Here is a 26,601-nt window from a genome sequence, read left to right as displayed (position 1 = left end):
CAAAGCTTTATGAAAGGATATCAAATATACCCCGAAAACACACTGGTGTTTCTGTCAGTTGCTCTTCTCTGTCTGGGGGAAAGGGAACCAAGAGGTTACATGATTGGAATGAGCATTCTTTTCTAATCCCAGCCTAAAATTGTTGCTTACCCTAGGTGGGTACTCTTAGTGCTTCATGATTTCTTTAGTTTAGAAGGAAAATGTAAAAAGTAGTATAGTTATTTCCTGACATTGAATTTCACGTATTTTGCCCTGGGTTGCCCAGTTCTGCTGACTTCAAGTCTCCACTGCTCATTTTGAGTTTTCCCCTAGCAGTGGTTTTGATTACACTCAATAATTGCTTGTTATAAATATCACTTTGGATTATTAACAATTCATAATTCTCACTGCTAATAATAGAAGCTGAATTTGCTATTATAATTTCTTTATAGATATGAAACTTTGGTGGGCACGATTGGAAAGAAGTTTGCTAAAAAGAGAGATCGAGCACAGTATGATGAAGATGAAAATGGTAACATAAGACCAGTTAAAGCTAAGAAGACATTTTTAAAGCCTCAGGATTAGACTAAAATATGCAGGAAGTTCTTTGATATATTTTGAAACTATTTCTAATTAGAATTGGTTTGTTATTAGTAATATTATTATACTTATTTGTAAAGAAATTTGTAACTTTTGAAACATGCTGTTCCAAAAACAGATATATGATGGATGTTATACATCCTTGGCTAAGGGGTTGTCTTTGACCATGGGATCTTTAGCCTTGATTTGTGAAACATAACAAAGATAGGCAATTGTTTCCTAAGGCATTTGAGTTGAGAGAATAATTGTTTCCTTTGCCTGATCATTTATTTCAAAATGTTGGATATAAAGTGACAGTGCTGTTTAAATTGCCCTGGGTATGTTTACATTTTATTTAAAAATATTAACTAAGACAAGCCAATAAATCTATTTGAGAATAAGGAAGTTTTATAGCACAGGTCTTTTATATGGAATTCATTTATGTGTACATTTGGACAGGATGGAAATGTTAACATGAATGGTGATAACTCCCATTCTGTGAAATATTTACTTGCTGTCAGGTGAGATTACTGCTTCTGGTATTCTGCATATTTGTCCTGATAAATGTTTGCAGCTCCCTTAAGATGGAAAAATATGTCCTGAAATAAATTTTTTTTCCTTTCATGTGCTTATTGGTTTTTTTCAGTCAGCAAATAAGCCCTACTTTGTACAGTCTACTGTACTAGATCAAGGGGAACACAGAAATGATTAAGACAAAAGTTCTTGCCCTCAAGTCATTTTTAGTCTAATAGGGGAAATAAGATGTAAACATGAAAACAGTATAGTTTAAAATATAATAAACTATATAAGTGATGTAAAATAAAATGAGATCGGCTTAAAGAGAAGAACTTACACTTGGGAAGGAATTTATACATTTAGGCAGTTAGATTTCATTTTGTAATTAATATAAAATTAGGAATTTAAAATAATTCCTTGTAACTCCCTACCTTAATAGTGCCATTATGAGAAAAAAATAGATAATATATGTAAAGGCTCTCCAATATAATGTGGCAATAGTATAAATAACATAGCATGATATAAAGTGATAACTCAAATTTATATTGTGATTTGAAAAATATTTTTCATCACAATAACTTTATGAGGTAGATTGTGCAGGTGTTATTCCCATTTTACACCTGAGGAAACATTTAAAGGAAGCAAGGGTATTGCTTTTGATTACTTAGAGCTGGAATTCCTAATCTTGTTTTCCTTTCAGTAGAACTGATACCACAGGGAGGTAGATCCTTTAAGAATAGCCATTCAAAGACAGTGCCAAGGTTGCTTAACTAAAGCAGCCTCATATGTTGGCAAGTCCCTCCAAACAAACATTTTTTTAAAAGTCTTCAGTAATTTGTTTCCCTAATTACATGTAAAAACAATTTTTAGTAGTTCCAATTTCTCTCCCTCTCCTCCCTACTCTCTAATATGGTAAGCAATTTGATATAGGTTATACATGCATTATCAGAAACATTTCCATATTCATGTTGTGGAAGAAGATGCATTTTTATGAAGAAAATGAAAGGAAAAATGGTATGGTTTGATTTGTATTCAGATTCCATCATTTCTTTCTCTGAAGATGGAGAGCATTTTTCTTCATGAATCTTTTGGGGGTCTTGGATCATTGTGTTGCTAAGAGTAGCTAAGTCATTCACAGTTGTTCATCATGTTTTATTGCTGTTAATGTATACAATGTTCTTGTTCTGCTCACTTCATTCTGCATCAGTTCATGTAAATCCAAGTTTTTCTCAAATATTTTTGTTCACCATTTCTTATAACACAATAGTATTCCATTACAATCATATACCGTAACTTGTTCAGTCATTCCCAATTAATGGACATCCCCCTAATTTACAACTTTTTGCCACCACAAAATTGAATTACTATAAATATACTAGCACAAATATGTCTGTTTACCTTTTTTTTTAAATCTCTTTTAGATACAGACTTAGTAGTTATATTACTGGATCAAAGGGTATGCAGTTTTATAGCCCTTTGGGCATTACAAATTGCTCTCTAGAATGACTTGATCGCTTTACAACTTCAACAGAACATTAGTGTCCCAGTTTTTCCACATGCTCTCCAATATTTATTGCTTTCATGTATTAGGTGTATACTATGCTAGCAAGAGCACTGAATTTGCACTTAAGAAAACTTTGGTTAGTATACTTCCTCCAGTACTGTAACTCTGGGCAAGTTCTATAATCCTTTGGAGCCTTATATTCCTCATCTGTCTGGATCTGTGATCTAATTCCAGCAGACAACTAGGCCCTTATCTGCAAAATGAAAATAATACTACTTGTAGATTAGCAACTTCACAGGATTGTTGTAAGCCTCAAAAGCAATAATCAGGCATTTATTAAACACCCATTACTAAGCACTGAAGATACAAGGATCAAGGTAAAAGTCCCTGTCCTCAAGGAGCTTGCATCCTATCGGGAGAAAACATGCATATGTAGACATATACAAGATGACTCTTCATGAGAGAGAACTAACATCTACCATTAGAAAGAGTTCATTGTATTAAAAAGATAATCTGTGGAGACTATTTCTGGTTACAATAACTGGGATACTCTGGCTTCACTGTGACTATAGAGATATAGAGAGATGCTACTAAAGGGATTACTCTGTGGTTGCCTATTGATCACTGCTGATGGCTAATGGATCAAGATATTTCCAACCCCCCTCCTCCCTTCACCTCCCAGTTTCCACCCATGCCCTTCTGCCTCCCTTTCCCCTCCCCTGTTCTTAGTCACCATTCTACATAACTCAAAGGTAAACTGTGAGATTTAGAGAAGATACTCTTGTTCTCTTTCTCAGGTGAGGAGGTTTATTGGGAAAGATGAGGCAAGATGGAAATTGAGATGAGAGTGATAGGGGTGTCCCTAATCTATAAGGAGAATTAGGAAGATTATGGAAAATGTCAGTCCTGTCACAACTGTGACTCAGAGATAGTCATAGAGATGAAGATCAACTGTTAAATCTTTCTTCCAATTACACAAAACCACCACCAAAAGTTAATTTCTTCTCAGATTAATTCCAGAGGTCCCCTTACCCCCAAAGGTCCTTCAGCCTGGGACAGAAGCTAACAGGGATCAGTTCTCAGCTTCTTCCCACTTCAGCCAGAAGCCAAGGAAGTCTCTCTCCAAAACCAAGAGAAATAGTTCAAAGCTAGAAATCCCAGCTTCTTCTCCACCACTCTGTCAGAGCCACCCAGGTCACTCCCTTGGTCAGAAAACCCCAGAAAAGAAGTTTTTCCCTTGGTCAGTAATCCCAGAGAAGAAGTTTTTCCCTTCCTCTCCTCTGTCCAGGCCCCAACTGACTTTCCTGGGAACATTCCATTTGGAATCTTCACCTTGATTGGAAGATCAGGTCCCCAGCTTTGTTTTGCAAGCATGAAGTCCTTTCTTTCTTCACATTCTCTTCCACATTTCCCCCCTTTTCTTCTTTAAAAAAATGCACTTGCATTTTTTAATGATACTTACCTTTAATGTAACTCTATCTATCTATTCTTAACTCTATACCATCTTAAATATTCTCTTACCCCCCCCAAAATAACAAAATCCTAACTTATCTTAGCTATTCTATCTACCTAGATGCTAAGCTAAGAATGGTATAGGAAAATGGTTTAGGTAAGTGATTTACATGACATAGTTATTTCATAACAAATCCTGTAATGAGTTTTCAAATCATTCCAACAATATCACTAACATTCAGAATATATAATTGTCCTATTTCCTATTATCTATAAATTCACTAAGTAAAATTTCCTATCACTAACAAATGCTAACCTACAATTATGATGCAATCTACTTCTATACTTCAGTCTCTACTTTCCTAAGATGAACAAATTTGCTAAACTGTCACTAATATTAGTCATTAGAATATATTAATAAATTACTCTAATAAAGTTAGCTTGTTAGTCAATTAGTATGTACATGTGTACACAGGATCTATACAAATTTACATATGTACATCATTCTAGATTTCTGTGCAAACTCATGCAGAAAAGAAACATCTTTGAATTTTCCACAGAAATTTGTATCAATGTCTTTTGTCATGTAACTAGTATAGTATAGTATAGTGGTAGTCTCTCGGTGACCGAGAATGACAATTGTCTTTGTGCATTATCATCTATTGATGTACCCTCATGTGGCTTTGAAGTCCAAAGACTGAGGTGCAGAGTTTGTGGCACATGGGGCATGGGACGCCAATTGTTACAGGAGGTGCAGTTGTAGCCTCGTGTCGGAGTTCATGCGCAGCAGCAAGACGTCGACGTCGTTCATCTTCAAAGGTGGTGTTAATGTGGGTTCGCCAGCTGGTTCTGTCAGAGGCAGCGAGTTCTAGTTGCTTTGGTGTAATGCCAGCCCACTTCGAGTTGGACTTTAGCTGATCCTTGAATCTTTTCTTTGGTCGACCTTGTTTCCTGAGTCCAGCTGACAGTTCACCATAGAATACCTGTTTTGGTATTTGCTGTGGGTCCATGCGGATGACATGTCCAGACCATCATAGCTGGGTTTTGAGGACCATGACTTCGATGCTGGTGGAGTTGGCTCTGTCGAGGACTTCCTGATTGGTGATTCAGTCCTGCCATCGGATCCTCATGATTGACCGGAGGGAGCGCATTGCTCCAACTGCTTCATGTGCTTCCGGTACAGTGTCCATGTCTCGCAACCGTACAGGAGCGAGCTGAGGACCACTGCGTTAGACACTTTGAGCTTCGTCGCAGTGCTTACACCTCTGTGTTGGAGGACTTTGGAGCGCAGCCGCCCGAGTGCCTGGCTGGCCTTTTGGATCCTGGCATTAATCTCATGGTCTAGGGACCCGTCATTGGCAATGGTGCTGCCCAGGTACTTGAAAGGGTTGACATTAGAAAGCTGCGTGCCGTGGATTAGTTGACCTCCCTGGTGTAGGTTGGAACACCACCTTTTTTTTTTTTTTTGCTGAGGCTGATAGTCAGGCCAAACAGTTTTGTTGCGGTGGAGAACCTGTTCACAATGGTTTGAAGATGATTTTCTTGGTGGGCCATGAGAGCACAGTCATCTGCAAAGAGAGTTTCCAGGATCAGTCTCTCTGTTTTCGTTTTTGCAGTCAGGCAGCGAAGGTCGAATAGTGAGCCATCCAGTCAGTATTTGATGTAGACGCTCTAAATCTTGAAATCTCTCAGACTTGTGAATGTTAAAAATTTCCCCATCGGGGAATTCTTAATTGGAAGTATATAGTCAGTTTTGCTGGGTAGCTGATTCTTGGTTGGAGACCCAGCTCTCCTGCCTTTCTGAAGATCATGTTCCATGCCTTACGATCATTCAGAGTAGAACTTGCAAGGTCTTGTGTGACCCTGATTGGCATTCCTTTATATCTAAATTGTCTTTTTCTGGCTTCCTGTAGGATTTTTTCTTTTGTTTGAGAGCTTTGGAATTTGGCAATTACATTCCTGGGAGTTGTCTTTTGGGGGTTTAGTGTAGAAGGTGTTCTGTGAGCTCTGTCAGTGGCTATATTGCCCCCTTGTTCTAGAATCTCTGGGCAATTTTCTTTGATTATATCTTGTATCACCATGTCCAGTTTGGTGTTTATTTCTGGCTTTTCTGGGAGTCCAATTATTCTTAAATTATCTCTTCTCCCTCTATTTTCCAGATCTATCACCTTGTCGGTGAGATATTTTATGTTCTCTTCTAATTTCTTGGTGTTTTGGCTTTGCTTTATTAGTTCTTGCTTTAAAGCCTGGTTTTCTTTTACAGTTTGGTCAAACTGGTTTTGTAGATGCGTGAATTTCTTTTGCATTATTTCCCACTTTTCCTCCCAGAAGGCTTCCATCTTTTTGTCATTTCTGATTCAAATTCTTCATGGGTTTGTGGAGAGTTTCCATTTCCTTTGGAAGATTTTGGAGCATTTTCTTGTATATCTTCTTCTATCTGCTCTGTATTTTGTATTTTGGCTCCATAGAATGTGTCCAAAGTTGCCCCTTTCTTCTTATTTTTCTTGGTATTTTGGGGCTTCTGTGGAGTTTGCCATCTCTGAATGTGGAGGATTAGCTTTTCTTATCTCTGTCTGGTGTTCAGAGACTTTAGTCCTGGGCAGATTGTCGGTTCTATGAGCTTTCCCTGGGTTAAACTGAATATGCCTCACTGGAACTGGAATGGAAGGGTCGGACCACATTGCTTTCTGGAAGTTGCCTTCAGAATCACTGGCCGTGAGGCTGTTTCCTCGGCCTGCGGGGGGATGGGCTGCAGCTTCCCCAAGCTCCGAGGGCAGGGACTTTCACTGAGACTTGGATAGCAGGATCCAGCCCGTGAGGCTGTCTTGCCCGCCCTGAGGGTTGCTGTTGTTTCAGACAAGCCTGCTCTCTGTGGTGGGAGCTCCGAGGGCAATGACTTTCACTGGGACTCAGATAGAAGGCCCTGAGGGTTGTTGTTCTGAGGACCCTGCTCTCTGAGCCGGGCGGGGCTGCGGCTTCCCGGAGCCTTGGACTCTGCGCTCCTACCCCTTAGGTCTGAGTGATCTCGGGTTCTGGCTTTTGAGGGGGGCTGTACCTTTTGATCCGGGTCCAGGTCCAGGAGGAGGGTTCCCAGGGTCTGTGCTGTTGATCGTTTTGAATTTCGGCGCCTTAGGAGCTTATAGTTTGAGATCGGTCGGGAAGGGTTTTCCGGAGATCTGAACTTTAGCTTTCTCTAAGCCGCCATCTTAACCGGAAGTCCCCAGGGAATTCTTAATTGGAACAAATTCCCTACTGAGAAACATTCCCCATTTTGATGTGAGAACTTGCCAGGATCAGAAATGGGAGGACCTCTACTCCAACCGTACTTAAGACTGCTTTAGGGGAAAAAAACTCCTTGCTAAACAAAGAATGTACTTGGATCCATGCTTATGGTGGGGCAAGGAGTTCTTTGAGCCAAACCTGTTTTTAGAATTGATACAATGGGATGCTAGGTACCTAAAAGGGTCAGGCAAGTTTTCTCTTGATGAGATTAGTTGACTCAGCTGTGTTTTCTCTCCTTCAGACTTACTGAGGAGATTTGGTCTACACAGCAGCATTTTTTCTGATTCAGACTTACTGAGGAGATTGGTCGACTTAGCAGGAATTTAGATGGGCAGTCCTTTGGAAAGCGTCTACAGTGATTGGTAGATGTAGGGACTTAGGGGAGGTGACATGGGAGAAAAACCCCTATATAAGAAAAAGCAGAATCTCTTGAGAGATATCCTTTTGGAGAAATCCTTTTGGAGGATCTCTGATGAGGATCGCTTGGGAAGAATCTCTTGAGAGAGGCTCTGGAGAAAGGCCCTTTGGAACAGTCTCTGGCCGGAAGGCTCTCTTGTGAAGTCAGCTGAAATGGAGCTGGCCTGGTGTCACTAGAATCCTTGTTTAGGCAGACCTTGTGGTGAGTGTTAAAAGACTGACTGACTGATTCTCTCTCTTAAGACTCAGGTCTAGGCCATATTGGCTTGAGGCCCTTCATAATTATTCCTTTCCTATTCTTTCTCTCTTTCTCTAATTCCTCATTATATTATTAATTAAAAATCTCTATAAAACCCAGTTGACTTGGGTATTTGAATAATTGGGAATATTTCCCTGGCGACCACCTTATATTTGATTTAAAACCAAGACACTGTAGTGAAACATATTTTCTGAGGTCAAATTTACTCACCCTCTCTGATATCTATCACAATTTATATCTTCCACTATTTTAATCACTACAGTTTAAGACCTCAACCATTTTAAATCTCACAAGGCCCAGGTCTAGATCCATCACAGCATGTCGTAATACTTGGGTGAAGTATAGGTTGAATAGTACCAGAGCGAGGACACAGCCTTGTTTCATGCCATTGGAGATGTTGAAGCAATCAGAAGTCTCTCCACCAGATAGGACTTCCCCTGTCATGTTGACATGAAAGAGCTGGATCAGTTTGACGAATTTTGCGGGCAACCGAGCTTGCTGAGGATCACCCACAATGCGTCCCTGTTCACTGTGTCGAACGCCTTTGTCAGATCTATGAAGACAATGTAGAGACTCAGGTTCTGCTCAAGGCATTTTTCCTGCATTTGCCTCACTGTGAAGACCATGTCGATAGTGCTGCGATCTGGTCGGAAGCCACATTGGGATTCAGGCAGGTTCTGCTCTGAAACAGATTACAGGAGTCTGTTGAGTATAACACGGGCGAGGATCTTTCCAGCAGTGGAGAGTAGTGAGATGCCTCTGTAGTTGTCACAGGCTGCTCATGCGCTTTTGTTCTTGTTTAGAGCTATGATGGAGGCATCTCTGAGTTCTGGGGGCATGTCTTCCTCTTCTCATATGCTGGTCAGCACTATGTGGAATGCCTGGAGTGCCTTTCCATTTAAGGCCTTGTACACCTTTGTTGGGATCCCATCTTTACCAGGTGCCTTGCCTGCACTCATTTGTTTAATGGCTTTTTGGACTTCCTCTATTGATGGAGGGACGTCAAGTTGTTCAATGGTGTGGTTTTGGGGGATCTGGTCAAGGGCGCTTTGGTCGACTGAAGAGGGTTGGTTGAGAAGCTGACTGAAGTGTTCTTTCCACCTGTTGCTGATGCCTTTTTTATCTTTTATGAGAGTGTCACCATCAGAGGATAGCAAGGGAGTGGTGGTGGGTTTTAATGGCCCATAGACAGTCTTGAGGGCACTGAAAAATTGTTTGTAGTTTTTTGTATCAGCAAAACGCTGGATTTCTTCTGCCTTTTTTTTCCCACCATCGGTCTTGCATCTTCCTGATCTCACACTGCGCCGTGGCTTGGAGAGACTTGAATCTGTCCTTTTTAGGAGCAGAGTTTGGGTTATTTTGCCACTCCATAAAGGCTTTGTTCTTTTTGCTCAATAGGTCTTCAATAGCAGTGTTGTTCTCGTCAAACCAGTCCTGGTGGTTGCGTTGTTTGGGGCCTAGGACTGCCTTTGATGTTTCCTTCACTGCGTCTCTGAACTGGTTCCATTTCTCGGTTGAGCTTCCAGTGAGTGGTCCCTTGGCAGACAGCTTGTCGTCCAGGCAGGACTGGAATGTTTGCAAATAAGATGGATCTCTAAGATGACTCACGTTGTAAAATGCGCGAACTGCCTGGGTGCATTTTGGATGGCGAGGTGCAATGCGCATTTGAAGAGTCGCTCTAACCAATCGGTGGTCTGTCCAGCATTCAGCTCCTCTCATGGCTCTGGTGATCTGTATATCCTGGATGTCTCGCCGGCGTACAATGATGTAGTCAATGAGATGCCACTGTTTTGATCGTGGGTGCATCCATGTTGTTTTATATTTGTTTGCCATTCTGAACACAGTGTTCGTGATGGTGAGTTCGAACTCTGAGCATTTGCTGAGTGGCAGTAGGCCGTTGTTATTCATTTTGCCCACGCCGTGTTTGCTGAGCACTCCTTTCCATCTTTCATGGTCCTGGCCAACACGGACATTGGAGTCTCTCAGTAGTAACAGCTTGTCATTTGTGGGCACTGAGTGCAGGACGGCACTCAGGTCAGCGTAGAACTGCTCGATGGTCTCCTCTGTGCTGGTCAGTGTTGGGATATATGCACTGATGATTGTGGCATACCAGTCTTTGCTGAGAGGTAAATGGATCTTCATGAGCCTCTTGCTGATGCCCACAGGCAAGTCTGGCATCTATTTGAGCAAGTTGGTCTTGATGGCCAGGCCAACACTGTGGGTTCTGTCTTCACTTGTGGCTCTACCTTTCCAGAAGAAGGTGTATCCAGTGGTGGGTTCGCTGAGTGATCCCTCTTCTGGTAAGCGTGTTTCTCTTAGGGCTGTGATGTCGATGTTATATCGTGCCAGTTCTTTACCGATTAGAGCTGTTCTTCTCTCAGGTCTTGGGGTATTCTCTCTGTCAAGTAATGTCCTGATGTTCCATGCTCCTGGTAGGAGTTTCTTTGTATTTTGTTTCTTTTGATTTCGACCGCTTAAAGGGATGACCTGCCAGCCGCGGTGTGCTGACCGGGTGTTTGTAGGGCAGGCAATATTTGGGACTCCTTTTCTAGTCCCCTCCCTTGATTAGAGTGAGCAGTGCTGTCCTAGAGAGGGCTGCTCAGTTGCCCAGGATGCTGCCAAACGTCCCTGCTGCCCTACAGGGCCGAGCGACCACTGGTCCATGGACCGCCTACATGCAGGATCGTGACTACAACTGCCAGTGGTCACCTCCACCTGTTGCGTTGCCACTCCCCCATCGCTGCAGGTCTTGAAGAGGGTGGACGGGGTTAGGATAGATGAGTGTGCACAAAGATACTAGTGCGTGAAGGAGATTTAAGTGGAAAAGTCAATGCACAGAGACAGTCCCACTCTCTCGGCGTTGGAAGCCTGGGTCCAGTGGCACGAAAAGTCGTTACACCTGGAGACTTCCTCAGCTGCATTGGATGGCCGTGTTGTCTTTTGTGCTCCAACATGCCCTAAGCACTCCACAGTGCTTTGCTGCATCGCCATCTCAGCCGTTGAACCTTCTTGTTGGTTTCTTCCGTCTGTTCAGCCGAAGCAGTCTCCACATGCTGGGTGAGCAAAGCCCTGGTTCACCAGGGGTCAACGACCCGATGGCTACCCTCACAAGGTTTAGCCGGCCTGTCGAAGCCATTGCCCGGGGTGTGGCCGCTGCCGCATGCTAGCAGCTACTGGGAGCCACAAGTGAGAGCTGGGTGTCAGGTGGGGGTCAGAGGCTGGAAAGCTGCCCTAAGAGGGCACGACAAGCCCTCCATACCAGAGATACTACCCCTCCCTGAGCACCCCATATACCCCTGTCATGTAACCATGCATGTTGTATACTTACTCATTCCATGAGATATCTTCCTAAAGTGTAATTCCATGTAGCATGTGTATGCATATATGATGTTAACACGTCTGATACACTCTTACATATCTTCATGATCATAAGTTACAAAGTCTTTCTATGTCCTTTTATGCTGCTTGTAGAACTCTTGTCTTCCTCTCTGGTCTGTCTGTCTGGTCAGCATGCCAGTCTTCTCTTCCAGTCTTGATTGAAGATGTGTTCTTCAAATCAGGATCCACTGGAATAATCAGGAACCCAGAACACATGAACATGTATGCAAGTCAGGTTTTTACATGTGCATGTATGTGAGAGTGAAATTTACAAATGCATGGAAGTTAGATGGAATCTTTGTGAATGTTTGTCAGAACTTATCATTCTTCATGTCTGAAAGTAAGATTTACATGTGTTCTCTTCATGCATGAGGGTAAGATTTGCATATGTACATCTTCGTGAATGCAAGTAAGCTGTACATGTGTATTTCATGAGTGGGTGTGAACAATATGCATAAGTTCTCAAGATTTTGTTAAGAATAGTGATTTGACATTGTTTCTAGTCTTTTTCTATGTGACTCTTTACAAGGAGATTCATTATATGGTTACTCTACTTATTTCTTAGAGATAAAATTTAGAAAATTATGCATTCATTTGCAATAACATTGTTTCTTTCTGTTCAGTTACTGTGTCTGGCAGAGACTTTGTATAAAAATTATATAAAGACTTTTTTCCTATGGCTGCTAGTCTTTAAAGGCATAGTTTTTATTTCTGTGTTATTGGCTGCATTTCTTACTGGAACTGTACTATATACTTCAGGGATGCTTTCCTGTTATCATTAGACTTTCATTCACAAGGACTGTTTTTGATTTTTTCTTGGGCTACTTGTGTTGCTGCTCATGACTAGGACTTTTTTTCTTCTTTTTTCTGAAGTCATTTGTATGTATCTTCACTGATGACATGATCACATTGTTGTGTCTAGTGAGGTATCTGAAACTCTGAAGTATTATCTTCATGGTGTACCCTCTCTCATCCTTCTCTTGGTAGAGAATGTTTTAAGGGTGAAGGTTGAAAAATATGTGTAACTTTTTTTTTCCAGTTCTCAACTACAACTTGATGTTAAAGTCCAATATAACAAATTCAACCAATGTGAATCTATGCTTCTCTAGCATTCTAGATGTTTGTGTCTGTGCTAGTTATGAAGTTGGAAGTTTTATGCTACAAGGTGTAATAAAGAAATAAGCTTAGTGGAAACTAGTTACTTGTTGAACTGGAGAGGATGAACTAAGGGGGAACCAGTTATTATTGCAGCAATGGCTGCTGTTCTCTATCTGGCTGTATCTAGAGAGGCTGCTACAGGAACCTAAAACTGCTGAGGGAACCTGAGGATGCTTATTGGTAATGGAGGACAGAGAAATGCTGCTGGGGGGATGCTGCCACACACAGGGATGCTGGTATACAGGGGACTACTCTGGGGAATCTGCCTATTAATCCCTAACGATGGCTGATCTATAACTCCCTCCTCCCTGCTCCAACTGCCACCCTTCTCCTCCCAATTTTCCCTCCCCCCTGAGTGAGTTATAAAATACTCTTAAGTTTCTTTCTCAGGTAAGGGGTTTATTGGGATAACAGGATGGGAAACTGAGGTAAGGGGGATAAGGAAGTCCCTAGTCTAATTGAGGTAAAATTGAGAAAGTAGTCCGGTCACATACTGTGACTCTGAGACAGGGAGATGGAGGACAATGGCTTTTCAAGATCTTTCTTCTTCTTCAGTTAGATTTCTCCTTCTTGTCATTTTCAACTGCCCAAAGTCAGAGAACTTCAAGTAACCAAGTCAGCCCCACCAGAGTCCAAAAGCCAAGTCAGCTTCACAAAAGTCTCTCAGCCAACTTCAAACTCCAGAGAGCAAATGTGTGTCCCCCAGTCAGAAACCCAAGAGACCAAAAAGCCCCCTGGTCAACTCCAACTGCTCAAAGCCAGAGAGACAAAGTCCAAAAGCCAAGTTTCTCCTCCCCCAAGTGTGACCAGCAAGAACCTGAAGGGAAAAAGAGTGTGTGACCCCCAGTCAGAGACAAAGACCACCAGCCCAGTTTCTCCTCTCAGAGTGTGGCCAGCAAACCCCCAACTGCCCCTCCTGGGGACATTCCATTGCAATCATGGGTTTTGCATCTTGGTTCACAAGTCCTGCAAAACTTCTCTCTCATTTCTTTATCACAAAGGTTAGGAGCATTCTTGTCGTTGAATTACTTGTTCTTCTTTTGCTGGAATAACTTATTTTCTATGCTACCCCAAGACTAATCTTCATTAACATAAGGTTCTTTGTAATATGGAACTATGGAACTCCTATGGAACTCCAACAAATCTCGGTTTCACTGGTACAGCATGAATGGTACTTGTCATGTGTTTGAAGTCAGAATAGAAGTGAAATTGTGTATTTATCTCTCCTCCAATTCTTTAATATGTTCCTTAATATTCTCCTTCCCATTCAAAATCTGTATCTGTATAAGCCATGTAATTCAACATCTCTATAAAATCATCTTCATTATCAACCCCTAAGCTTGCATAAATTTCTTCTAATAGTATGCAACTTGTTCTGTGCCCAAAGAATAACTCCTCATCATAGTCTTGGTAAGATTTAGTTTGCACTGGTTCCAGGTACTCAATCTTCTCACTTGTGTCCCACACATCCCCTTCTTCATCTGTCTACCTCTTCATAAAGCTTATAAAATTGATAAGGCATTTGTTCTAAATCATCTTCATTCATTATTATCATGCCTTCTGGTATTCCTTCTGATTCAGTATCTGAATCTGACTCACTGAATCCAATCATTATGTTCTTTGGATTTTTCTCAATGCCATGTAAACTTTTGTCAGATGTTGGTAACTCTGGCTTTGCATTTTGATCTAAGCCTATGTCACCAGCTTCTGGTTGTTTATTATTATTAAGCTTTAGAATTTCATTTTGAATTGGTAAGCTTGATGGTATGGGGTTAGTTTCTTCTTGCAGATCTGCTATACTGTTAATAATCATAGATCCTACTCTACCACTAGTCTGAGGTTTATTTTTATCTATATTCTCATTTGACTGTGTAGAGATAGGAATCTGTCCCTCTATTTTATTTTCTTCTGGGAATAATTTTGGTACATCTATATTTCCCCCTTCATCATCATTAGTAGGATGTGTGCCTTCAATCTGTCCCACAGCACAAACATGTTTCTGGATTTGTAGCTAAGGTGTTCATAACCACTGAATCAGTGTCCATGTCTTTACTACTCTCTGCCAGTTGTATATGTAACCCAGTTAATTCATTTTGATTTGATTCATTCCCTATGAAGTCTACACTTGAGATTGTATTCCATACTACAGTGGAATATGAACCTAAATCACAGATGTTGCTTTGGCCAGATATCCCTCTGCCCCTTAGAATGTTGGCTTTAAGCCTGCCTTTTGAATCCATGGTAGTTTTTCCAGTTGGAAAGAATTCCATTCCATCCCTATATTCAAATTTAACTGTCATGTCACCTCTACTACTTTGAATGGGACTAGTGTTTTCAAAAGTAATGGCAGCTCCATTTTCAGTTAATTTTTCCTTATCTATATCACTCATTACTGAATGGAAAGTTTCAGCTTCTGGATTCAAAGTAGATGTATTTTCTATGGGTACCTGTGCTATAAAGCTATTTACAGAATTAACTAAGTTTGGTGGGAGGTCATCTGTGAATGTTTTTAAAGCATTGTCATCTTTAGCAACAGTAACCTTAGGGAATTGAAATTATGTGTCTGTATCTGCCACACACTTTTTCTTGAGTTCTTGTGACTCTTCCCCTCTTGCACAATTCAATTCCATTATTCACTCTACACTGGAAAAAAGTCCTCTAGGAATGATTTTATTTCCTTAAGACTTCTTTCCTGTATGGTTAGTATGCAGTTTTTATCAAAGTCTCTTATCTCACTTGCAATGTCTGAAAGAATTCCTTTTATTTCTATTTCTGTCTCTTAATCTGTCTCTGCCTTTCTCTTACTTTATTGCATGTACTATCATTCACAGATTCACTTTCTTGCACTGAATTTTCACTATTTCCCAACTTTTTTCTGCTATTTTCAACTGCAGCCTCATTCTCACTATTCCTTCTATCTCCATTAGTCACACCAAATATCCTATGGGCCTGGCTTCACAACTCTTTCCTAACAATATTAGAGTACTTGGGTTTTGCTCCAGAGTTAATTGCATTTTGCATTTCATGCAAGTCCAGAGCTTGCTGTGAGGGCTTTAATTTGCAATGTGAACAACAAGTAGACTTCTTTGTGTATTTTGTGTGTTCTTGTTATTAATCTCATGTTTCTTCTTTAAAAAACAATTTCTAATCAAATGGCCTTTCCTGTGACAAAAGAAACATTCCCTAGTTTCTCTCTGCACTGGTTGTACCTTATAACTAGGTTTCCTGTAACTAGATGTAGTGTAAGTCCTCACCGTGTTCAGTCTTTTGATTTCATCAATCTCCTTTTGTTTAAGATTATTCTCTGTCATTTACAACTTTCTTTTAAGTCCTGAACGTGTTTACCTTGTTCTGAATTATTCTCATGTAGGTAAGATGCTGCCTCACACAATTCAATCAGAGAGACTGAATCATACTTGGGGAAATAGTGTTTGAAAAAAATGTTCAAATTAGGAGTGCAACGCCTTAGAAATTGCCTACAAACGTGGCTAGCAAATTCCTTGCTATCGGCTTCTAGACCTAAGATTGAATCTGCCATCTCTGACAGATGGTCTATGTATGTAGCAGGATGTTCCCCTTTATCCTACATGATCTTGTCAAACTTATCCCATGCAGTAGGTTTTGAACAGCATTGTTTTATGGCTTGTAGAAAGTACTTTCTGCATTTTCTTAGGTAGGATATGCAAGTAGGATTAGCAAAGTCCATATCTGCCCTTTGTTCCACAGTTGGCCAGCTAGTTAAATTGCTATCAGACTTGTCTTTTCTAAGAATTGTCTCTGTTCATGGGGGCTGAACAGTTCTGATAGTAGGAACTGGACATCTTCAAAATCAGGATCAAAGATCCTGAAAGCTCGTTTCAACTCCTTTTCAGACTTGAAAGGATTCTCTACAAATTTTGGGAAATGTCGCTTTATGGATTCAAGTTCCTGTGTTGAGAATTGTCTATGGGCTTTGGAGTGTGGCACCCCAGCATTATGGATAATTTGGTGACTTCTTTTAGTGGACAGAGTTTTTCAGGGTCACAGTCAGGCTTGTTCTCAGTTTCATCTCTATTTTCCTTAGGTACATTCTCTGTTTGCTCATTGTCCCTGCCCACAACCAGATCTAGCCCCTTTTCCTTAATTATTTGCTCAAACACAGCCTTAATCATGCTTTATATATAGGTTGTTACCAACAGCCAATATCTTATCTGCCTTAAGGGGAACAACAACAAATCTAAAGATCTTCTTCATTTGGGTTAGAGTTTGAAGAACAGCCATAAGGATCACATACACTTGAGCCAGGACCTCCCAGAGTACCAGTTCATTTTGGAATGGCAACTGCAAAACAAACCCCAGAAAAGAAGTTTCTCCCTTCCTCTTCTCTGGCCAGGCCCCAACTGACTTTCCTGGGAACATTCCATTTGGAATCTTCACCTTGATTGGCAGATCAGGTCCCCAGCTTTGTTTTGCAAGCATGAAGTTCTCTCTTTCTTCATGCCTCTGCCACATCATGTAGGAAGAAGCACTTTAACTGAGTCTTAGAAATCCCAAAAGCCAAAGGTGAAGCTGGGAGTGCATGAAGACAGGAGACAGAATCAATCCACAAGTGTTGAAATGCCTACTACTATGTATCAGACACTGCCACATGCTGGGGATACAAGAAAGGCAAAGAGCAGTCCTTCCTCTCAAGCTCACAGCCTAATGGGAAAGACAACATGCAAATAATTTTGTAAAAGCAAAAGAAATTTAGAACCAATGGAAGATAAAACAAAGAGGGAAGCACAAGCATCAAGAAGGATTAAGAAAGGCTTCTTGTAGAAGGTAGAGTTTTAGCTAGCACATGGAAGAAACAAGAGAGACAAGGAAATGGAGGTAAGGAGGAAGAGAATTCCAGGTGTGGGGACAGCCAGTGAAAATGCTTAAAGATGAGAAGTCCCTTTGTCTAGACTGGAGTTCTAGGTAAAAGGGGTAGTATGTAATAAACATAGAACAGTGAGGGACAGAGGTAGGGTTTGAAGCAAATTCTAAAGGTCTTTAAATGCCAAACTGCTAAGATTACCCCAGAGGTAATAAGGAGTAACCAGAGTTATTAAACAGAAGAGTGGTGTGGTCACTGTGCTTGGGGGAAAGCACTTGGGCAGTTATGTGTAGGATAGACTGAAGTGGGGAGAAATTTAAAGAGGAAAACCATTTAGAAGACATTAGAAAAATCCAAGTAAGAGGTGATGAGGGCCTAACTTGGAGCAGGGACTGGGTGGGACAAGAGAAGGGGAATAATTTGAGAGATGCATAAGTGGGTATGAGTATTTGGCAAAAAAATGGAAGTGTGAGCTAAGGGATGGTGAGGAATTGAGGGTCATCAATATTGCAAACTTGGGGTAAAATTAAAGCCCTTTGTTAATAGCTAACTTATAGTGCTTTAAGGTTTGCAAAGGGCTTTACACATACTCTCATTTGATTCTCACAACAATCCTGTGATGTAGGTGTTAATATTATCTCCATGTTTTAGATTAGGAAACTTAAGGCCAGGAAGTAGATATAATTAATAAGAGCCTGAGGCAGATGTCAAACCCTGACCTACGGTATCATATGCTGCCTCCCAACTAAAAGTCCAATTTACGTCAGCTAATGTTATTACTGAGTCACTGCCAAAATGGATGAGAGAGCTTATAGGATGATTGAGCAATATGGCCTCCCTGAAATTCTTAGCAGGATTAGCTATCAGAACACATGTAGTTATGGAAAGAAAGCCCTAAGGTGCCGAATGTGGGCTCAACACCTTGTACAAATTGAAGAGCCACTGGATTAAAAAGTTCTATAAATAACTACTCCCTCAAGGATATTAATTATTCACAACTCAGTATCATTTGCGTTAGGTCAATTTGACCCACATGAACTGTTTAATTGGGGCAGGGAAAGAACAATGCTGGAGCCCAGAGCTTTTTTTTTTTTTAACATGTTAAGATGACAGGACTAGATAAGGTGAGTAAATATGATGATCTAACAGGACAGCACAAGGGTCCTGTGATAAAATGGAATAAATGGTTCACTGGGACTTGGAATACCCAGGTTTTTATCTTGGCTTTGCCATAACCCATATGTGATCAAGGGAAAGTCTCTTCCCTTTGGGTCTTAGTTTCTTCTTAGATTGAGATCAAGGCTCTGTCGGAGAAAGGCTCCCTGTATTTTCTTTCTTGTTCTCAATGGCCTCTTGATAGAATGGCACTGGATTTGTATTCAGTTCATATCCCAGCCTTCCTTATTACACCTGAGACCTAAACTCCCATGCTTGGTCACTTTCACATCTATGTGCTAGATCTCCCTAATAGAATATAAGATCCAGGAGGGCAAAGACTACCTCACTTTGATAGTTTTATCCCCACCTTCATTCCTTCATGTCTGCTCCTCTTTCTGTTTGGAACTTCCCTCTGTGACTGGGGCCTTCTCACCTTGTAATATCCGTCTTTCTCTATGGCCTTCTCCCCCTGAATTCTCTCTCCACCATGCTCCTATCATTTCCTCAATGGTAAGTTCCCCCTGGGGCCTCTTTTTCAGAGGGACCAAGACATGCCAACCTTCATTCCTTTTCTGACTCTGCCTCTGACCTTCCAGATTTCAATACCATCATAAATTGTAATTTATCTAAAAGAATGTTGCAAATAAGAACAGCCAGGAATGTTAAAATAGGAATGTTAAGTGGGGGAACTCCATGTAATTGTTTGGGCCTGTGCAATGGATAACTGCTGGAGACAGATGTAAAAAAAAACATTCTATCTAATAAATATTGAAAAAGGTTTGAGGAAAAGTAACCAAAGGTGAGATTAGGATTGATTCCCTAGTCTTAAAGGGGAGCTAAGCTTTTACCCACTTCCCCGTAGTTTGCAAGAACTTGCTTCTTGCTCAGGCTTCCCTGAGCCTAACTTACAACTCCTTATCACTGAACTAATTCCCCAGAATCTATACTAAATAACCTATTCTAAAATTATCCATATCCATAATAATACATATTATTGTTGTTGTTATTATTCACTGCCTCCTCTTTATTATAATTATAATTATTATTATTCACTGCCTCCTTGTATCCCTTCAGATCACTTCTCCAATTCCCACTACTTTCTTGGTCTAGTTGTAAAGGCTAGAATTTAGGGTTGAGACTGAAAAGATATTTTTAGTTGGTCCCCAGGGATTTAAATTCTAAATCCCAATGAAATGCTCAAGTCAGAATGGAATTTTGGTGATTTATTTATAATAGAGAGAAGATATTAAGAAAGAAAGAAAGAAAGAAAGAAAGAAAGAAAGAAAGAAAGAAAGAAAGAAAGAAAGAAAGAAAGAAAGAAAGAAAGAAAGAAAGAAAGAAAGAAAGAAAGAAAGAAAGAAAGAAAGAAAGAAAGAAAGAAAGAAAGAAAGAAAGAAAGAAAGAAAGAAAGAAAGAAAGAGAGAAAGGGAGAGAGATAACAGGCAGGAGTTGAGGCCCTCTAGGATTAAATCTAGCTTGGCTTCTAGCCACAAGGCCTCTTCCAAGATGAGGGGCCTCCTCAGAGGCTGGTGCCTCCAGAAAAAAAGCCAAGGAAAGGGGAGTCGGCCTTATAACTCACCACATGATTGTCTAAGGGAAGCAGTCTCACACTCAAGCTTCTCCAAGTCAAGTACCACTGCCAAGGTCCCTCTCACAGGAAGTGACATGAAATATAAAGGTAGTTCTTACATCACTTCCTGTATCTTACATGTACCAATGGTGGCTTAAACTTGGCTTTGGACAGCCCAGGGGGTCAGTCAGTTGTTTCTGATTTGTCACTTGCTAGCACATGAGGGTCATAGACCTTCCTCCCCCACACTTAATCCTTAAGTGGGGGTGTATACATTCCTGGTTGCTAAAATTCTAAAGACTAAGCAGGGTGGAGTAAATCTAAAATTCACAATTCCTCCCCCCCATGATGATTGGGAGACTAGTCTCCCCAACTGATCACTTAACATAATCATCTTGTACCTCTTCTAACTATAGGTGCATACAAAATTTCACCCTCTAAGAGGAAACTACAATAGTGATAAGAGGGGAATAGAAGAAAGAGAGGAAGCAAAACCAATGTTTTTGCTGGGCGCATTGACAAAAACCAATTAGGGGGCAGTCCCCTTTTGGCATAAGAGTATATATTCAAAATAAATGTTCAATCAACTACACCCAAAGTTCATTCTGGATCTTCTTGATGTATTATAGGGTTTTCAGGCATCTTTCTGCAAACAGTTCATTCTCTGGATTTTAGGAGTTAGCAAGCTTCTTTCCTTGAAGATCTTTCTTGAACAAAAATTTTAAATCTTGGATTTTTATAAAAATACATAGTCAGGCTTCTGGGCCTTTGGTAGGCCTCAAAGGCCCTGCCCACTCTGTAGTCACACAGAGGGGAAAAAATTGCCTCTCTTTCTTATATAAGTAAGTTTACTGTCTCTTTAGATCTCTTTCAGCTTTAAATCAGTTCAGTTATTCACTATCTCTGTCAACTGCCAGCCCTTCCAGGCCTAGCTAGGCTTTTCAGTCTTAGCAGGCCTCAAAAATGGCTTGGCCAATTGAGCTGCCACACAGAGGGAAAAACTGCCTCTCTTTTCTGTTGATTTCCCCCACAAACTTATTCCAGAAATTCTAACTTATTCTCCTTTTTCACTTGCCACGGGGTTTTTCAGTGTTCCAGGGAATAGAAACACGAGCCTTCTCCTAAAGAGAAAAAAACAAACAAACAAACAAAACAAACAAAAAAAACCTCTCAAAGACCCCACAGTTGGGAAAACAATTGACTCCTGCTATCCAGAATTCCAACAGGCAGCCTTCCTAAGATTCTGTCTGGCCTCAAAGAAACTTTACCCACTATTCTTTACCCTGCTAAGATCCCAATTACTCCAAATGGTCCTCATTAGCCCTATGGCTTAATTAATCCTAATACCATCTTCCACCAAGACCCTGCCCCCCCCAACAGGTCTCCACACTCAACTTCACCTTTCATCTCCCTTTTATGTGATTCCTTCCAGTAGAATGTAAGCCCCTTGAGGGCAGGGACTGTCTTTTTGCTTGAATTTGTATCCCCAGCGTCTGACACTTAGCAGGCACTTAATACTTATTGACTGCTTTTATCTCTACATAGCTGGGCACATTCTCTAACAACAGACAATCTACTTCTCTGACCTCATCTTAGTCCTCTCCAGGATGGGAGAATCTGCCAAATCAGACATCAAAATAAATCTTTGGTGGGGTCCTAATTACCCTTTATTCAGCTCTTCTACTCATTTTCCTGTCACTTGACTGCTTCCTGCTGGCTAGATGTAGTGATTGCTTCCTGTATGCTTGGACTTCCTCTGGGCTCCTCTCCCTACCCTGGATAGCTGATTTTTGCTTTGATATCATGTGCTGAAACTACACAAAATCTGCATGCTTTTACTTTTTAATTTGAGAAAAATTAGATTTTGACTACAATTTCTTTCTTCTTACATTAATATGTAATTACACTCATATCTAATAGCTCCTATATGTCTAAATGCATGATTTCTTTAGTGCAATTAAACTTCTTCATAGAAACTCATTCCACTTGTGCAAATCAGCAACCTGCCTATAACTTAAAGCCTAATAAAGTTAATTTTAAGAACCTTGCCCATGATGGCACAGTTTATAAGTGTCAGAGGTAGGTCTTGAACCTGAATCCTTCTGACTCCCACAGCTGGTCCTTCTGCCCGTTAAAGCATATATACCTCACAGGTCCACATTAGTAATGTGTTATAAGTTCATTAAAGCAGCACTGACTTTAGTTTACTATAAACTACAATTATAGTTAGTATAGAATAAACTATGTGATGTTGTATAAAACTAAAAACTAATTTTACTGTAATTACGTAACTAATACACTTATGTAACTTCACAAGCATAAGATGGGAGAGGCATGGATAGAGAATAGTTCTGAAAAAAAAATATCTGAAAGTCATAGTGAGCTGCAAGCACAATATGGGTCAGTAGTGTCATGTGGCAGCCAAAAAAGCAAAAACAAAAACAAAAAAAACCCTTTCATTGCATTAAGAAGGGAAGAGCATCCAAGAAGAAAAGTGATAGGGGGCAGCTGGGTAGCTCAGTGGATTGAGAGCCAGGCCTAGAGACTGGAGGTCCTAGGTTCAAAAATCTGGCCTCAGATACTTCCCAGCTCTGTGACCCTGGGCAAGTCACTTAACCCCCATTGCTTAGCCCTTACCACTCTTCTGCCTTGGAACCAATACATAGTATTGATTCCAAGATGGAACGTAAGGGTTTAAAAAAAAAGAAAGAAAAGAAAAGTGATAGTTCCATTGTGTTCTGATCTCATCAAACTTCATCTGGAATATTATGTTCATTTCTGGGGCACTGGGATATAAAGGGCACTGATAAGTCAAAGAATAAAAATGACAATCAGGATGTGAGTCCATGATATATGAGTCAGTTGAAGGAAATGGGCATTTGACTTGGAGAAGAGATTTATGAGGACATGAAAGCTGCCTTCAAGTATTTGAAGGCCTGTCGTGTAAACTTGTTCCATTTTGTCCCAGAAGGTAATTCCCAGGAGTCATGTATTGACATCATAAAGAGGAAAATTCAGGGTTGATATAGGGAGGAAAACTTCCTAACAATTCAAGTTGTCCAAAAATGGAATCAGCTGCCTCAAGAGGTGGTAGTTTCTCCATCCTTCAAGGTCTTCAAGCATTGACTTAGACTACTTGTCAGGTATGTTGTAATGAAGATAATGAAGGTTACTTCTATGTATGAGTTAGGCTAGCTGGCCACTGAAGTTTTTTCTGACTCCTAAATTCTGTGATCCTCCTGCACATCTAAATTTCAGGAATTCATCATTTATTTTATTATTTTTAAAATTTTTTCATGATTACATTATTAAGGTTTTCTCTCTCCCCTCATCCCTCTCCCCTCCCAGAGTTAATTCCACTGGGTTATACATAGATATTATCCCTCGAACCCATTTCCATATTATTCATTTTTGTAAAAGAGCAAGCCTTTAAAACCTAAACCCCAAATCATATACCCAAATAAACAAGTGAGAAATCACATGTTTTCTTCTGGATTTCTACTCCCACAGTTTTAGCATTCTTTCTCATAAGTCCCTTAGGATTGTCCTGGATCATCGCATTCATTGCCATTATTAGCAAAGTCAATCACATTTGATTTTCCCACAATGTTACAGTCTCTGTATATATAATGTTCTCCTTGTTCAGCTCATTTAACTGCACATCAGTTCATGTAGGTCTAGGAATTAATCATTAGAGACTCTGAAATTCCTGGATCTAAAAACTTTTCCAATGTACTTTTGGTAATGAGGTTTTTAATACCTCAGTGCCACTCTAATAGGTAGTTTTGCTCAGTTGTTTTGAGGAAACTTTTATGGAAGTCAACATAGGGAAGGTTTTTCATCTTTATTAAAATTCATTTGTTTTTATTTCTGTTTTGTGGTTATATTAAAAGTCCCAAGTATCTCTCTCCCTCCTTCCCTTTCCTGCACTAGCAAGGGTATCATTTGACAAAAAAATCTATATATAAATTATGTCCTTCATGTTTCTGTTTATCATTTCTTTATCTGGAGAGGGACATTTACAAGTCATTCTTCAAATATTAATTGTAGCTGTATATAATATAGTATTCCATCACAATCAGATACCACTACTTGTTTAATCATCCCCTAATTGATGGGCATTCCCTCAGTTTCTGGTTCTTTGCTATAGAGAGGTGCTATAAATATTTTAGAACATGTAGGTTCTTTTCCTTTTTCCCTGATTACCTTAGGAAACAAGCCTAATAGTGGTATTGCTGAATCAAAAAGTATATACATTTTTACAACTTTTGGGGAATAATTCCACATTGCTCTACAAAATGCTCAGATCAGTTCCACCCACAGTATATTAGTGTCCCCATTTTTCCAAATCCCCTCCAGCATGTCATTTTGCCCTTTGATCATTTGAGTCCATCTAAGAGGTATAAGATGATATCTCAGTTTTTTTTGATTTGCATTTCTCTAGTAACAATTTAGGGCATTTTTCATATGGTTATATATCACTTTGATTTCTCTGTCCAAAAACTGTTCATAACTTTTGACCATTTGTCTATTGGAAAATAGGCATTCTAAATTTGACATAATTATTTTATTGAATTAAAATAATAAAATTCATTTGGAAGAACAAAAAGTCAAGAATATCAAAGAAATTAATGGAAAAATGTAAAGAAAGGAGGTCTAGCACTATCAGATTTTAAACTGTATTATGAAGTAGAAATTATCAAATCTATTTGACACTGGCTTAAGAAAAAGAAAAGTTTATCAGTAGAATAGAACAAATATACAACAAACACTCATAAAAGATTAACCTTGTGTTTGATAAAAGTAAAGATCCAAGCTTTGGGGATAAGAATTCACTCTTTGGTAAAAATTGTTGGGAAGATTAGAAAGCAGTCTAGTAGAAAGTAGATATAGACCAATATCTTAAAACATTTACCAAGATAAGATCAAAATGGATGCATGACCTAACATAAAAGATATCATAAGCATATTAGAAGATCAGGGACTATATATATATATTACCAATCAGATCTATAGATAGGAGAAGAGTTTATGAATAAAGAGAGATAGAAAGCATTGTGAGACATAAAATGGGTAACATTACACTAAGAGGTTTTTATACAAACAAAACTAATATAGTCAGAATTAGAAGGAGAGCAGAAAATTTGAGGGAAAATTTATAGATAGTTTCTTAGTAGAGGTTTCATAACTAAAATATGTAAAGAATTTGGAGGTCTTCAAGAGAACTGAACTACTTCTCAAGTATGTCCTAATGGAGATTCCTTTTGTATATGGATTAGACTAGCTGGCCAGTGAGATTTTTTTTTTACTTCCAAATCCTATGATTCTCCAGCCCATCTAAATTTCAGGAATTAATCATTAAAGGCTTTGGCATTCCAGGGTCTAAAGACTTTTCCAATATACTTCCAATATACTCTGAAATTTCAGTTACACTCTAATAATACACAATTTTGCTTAACTGTTTTGAAGAAATTCTTTGTGGAAGTCAAGGTGAGGAAAGTTTTGTTGTTGTTGTTGTAAAGCATTTTTTTTACCTCAAAATATACAAAATTTATCAATAAAATAATGTTTTGAAAACTTCATTGTCAAGTTGCATCTGTTTCATCACCCCAAGTGCTACTGTATTTTCTCTTACTAAACAGTAAAAAATCTATCACCGTGCTTTGGGACAAGCTTTTTGTCGAGGGAAATATTGAATATGTCCTTCAGGGTCTTCTCAATATCTTCATCCTTCAGAATCTTAAACTCCACCAAATCCATGTTTTCCTTGTAATTGAATCTTCTGTGAGTAAGAGTCCAGCCAACTAAACAATAAACTCCATCTACTGTCTGCAGAGAACAGAAAGACTTACTTGTAAACACAGACTGGGGGGAATTCTGAAGGTAGGTATTTGCAGACATAAATTCTTCTATTGTATGTGACTGAAGAGTGAAAGAGTAGATATGACAAAATTCATTTTTTTCTAAGAGATCAGAGTTATGAAATTCTGGGTTTGGAATAAATTGTTTCCGTCTTATTTGATCCAAGTACCAGATTCCATTCTCTTCTTTTAAACGAAAAATGCAAGGAATCTGAGGTTGATCCTTTCCAGAAACCAGTTCCATTGGCTGCCATATTTGGTGAGAACGGCCAAATGCCCCATCCACTATATAGGCTTTCTCACCTATTGTGACTTTTAGGAGCAGATGAACCATAGTGCTATACTGCCTTTTTAAGGAATTATAAACATTTCCCCCTAAAATTATGGTCTCATACCCCATTGTAGTCAAGACCCAAAAGAGAAGGTGATTTCCTTCTAGACACCACCCACCTCTCTTCCTCCTCACAATCTTGTCATATGTGGCCTCTAAGTTTAGTTCTATGGGTATTCCACAGTGAATGTCCAGGTTCTCAAAGGGCACTGCTTGAACATGATGCCACATCACTTCAGTCAATGTCTCTAAATCCAGCTTCTCATTGGAACGATTATAGCCGATCCTTGCAAAGTATTCTCTAATGTCCATATTCC

The 26,601-nt window shown here is 39.7% G+C and overlaps 2 protein-coding genes across 5 annotated transcripts in view; one reads left to right on the top strand and one right to left on the bottom strand.

The window, feature by feature from the left end:
- MPHOSPH6 (M-phase phosphoprotein 6) overlaps positions 1–1,182 on the top strand; it is an 11,501-nt gene extending 10,319 nt beyond the window's left edge. The window contains exon 5 of the mRNA XM_001380959.5: positions 432–1,182. Within this exon, the coding sequence (XP_001380996.3) occupies positions 432–564 (133 nt within the window). The 3' untranslated portion in view covers positions 565–1,182. The remainder of the gene's footprint in view (positions 1–431) is intronic.
- The window catches only part of LOC100027666 (arylamine N-acetyltransferase 1-like), a 31,612-nt gene continuing 5,912 nt past the window's right edge, over positions 902–26,601 (bottom strand). For 2 of the 4 annotated variants that reach the window (XM_056813302.1, XM_007476126.2), the window contains exon 2: positions 24,641–26,601. In XM_056813302.1, the coding sequence (XP_056669280.1) occupies positions 25,727–26,596 (870 nt within the window). In that variant the 5' untranslated portion in view covers positions 26,597–26,601 and the 3' untranslated portion in view covers positions 24,641–25,726. The other 2 variants (XM_056813301.1, XM_056813300.1) reach the window with 2 other exon arrangements.

The sequence above is a fragment of the Monodelphis domestica genome, chromosome 1 (genome assembly GCF_027887165.1).
Source record: "Monodelphis domestica isolate mMonDom1 chromosome 1, mMonDom1.pri, whole genome shotgun sequence".
Classification (NCBI taxonomy): Eukaryota; Metazoa; Chordata; class Mammalia; order Didelphimorphia; family Didelphidae; genus Monodelphis; species Monodelphis domestica.
The sequence above is the reverse complement of the archived record's forward strand: the minus strand, read 5'-3'. Positions and strand labels throughout refer to the sequence as shown.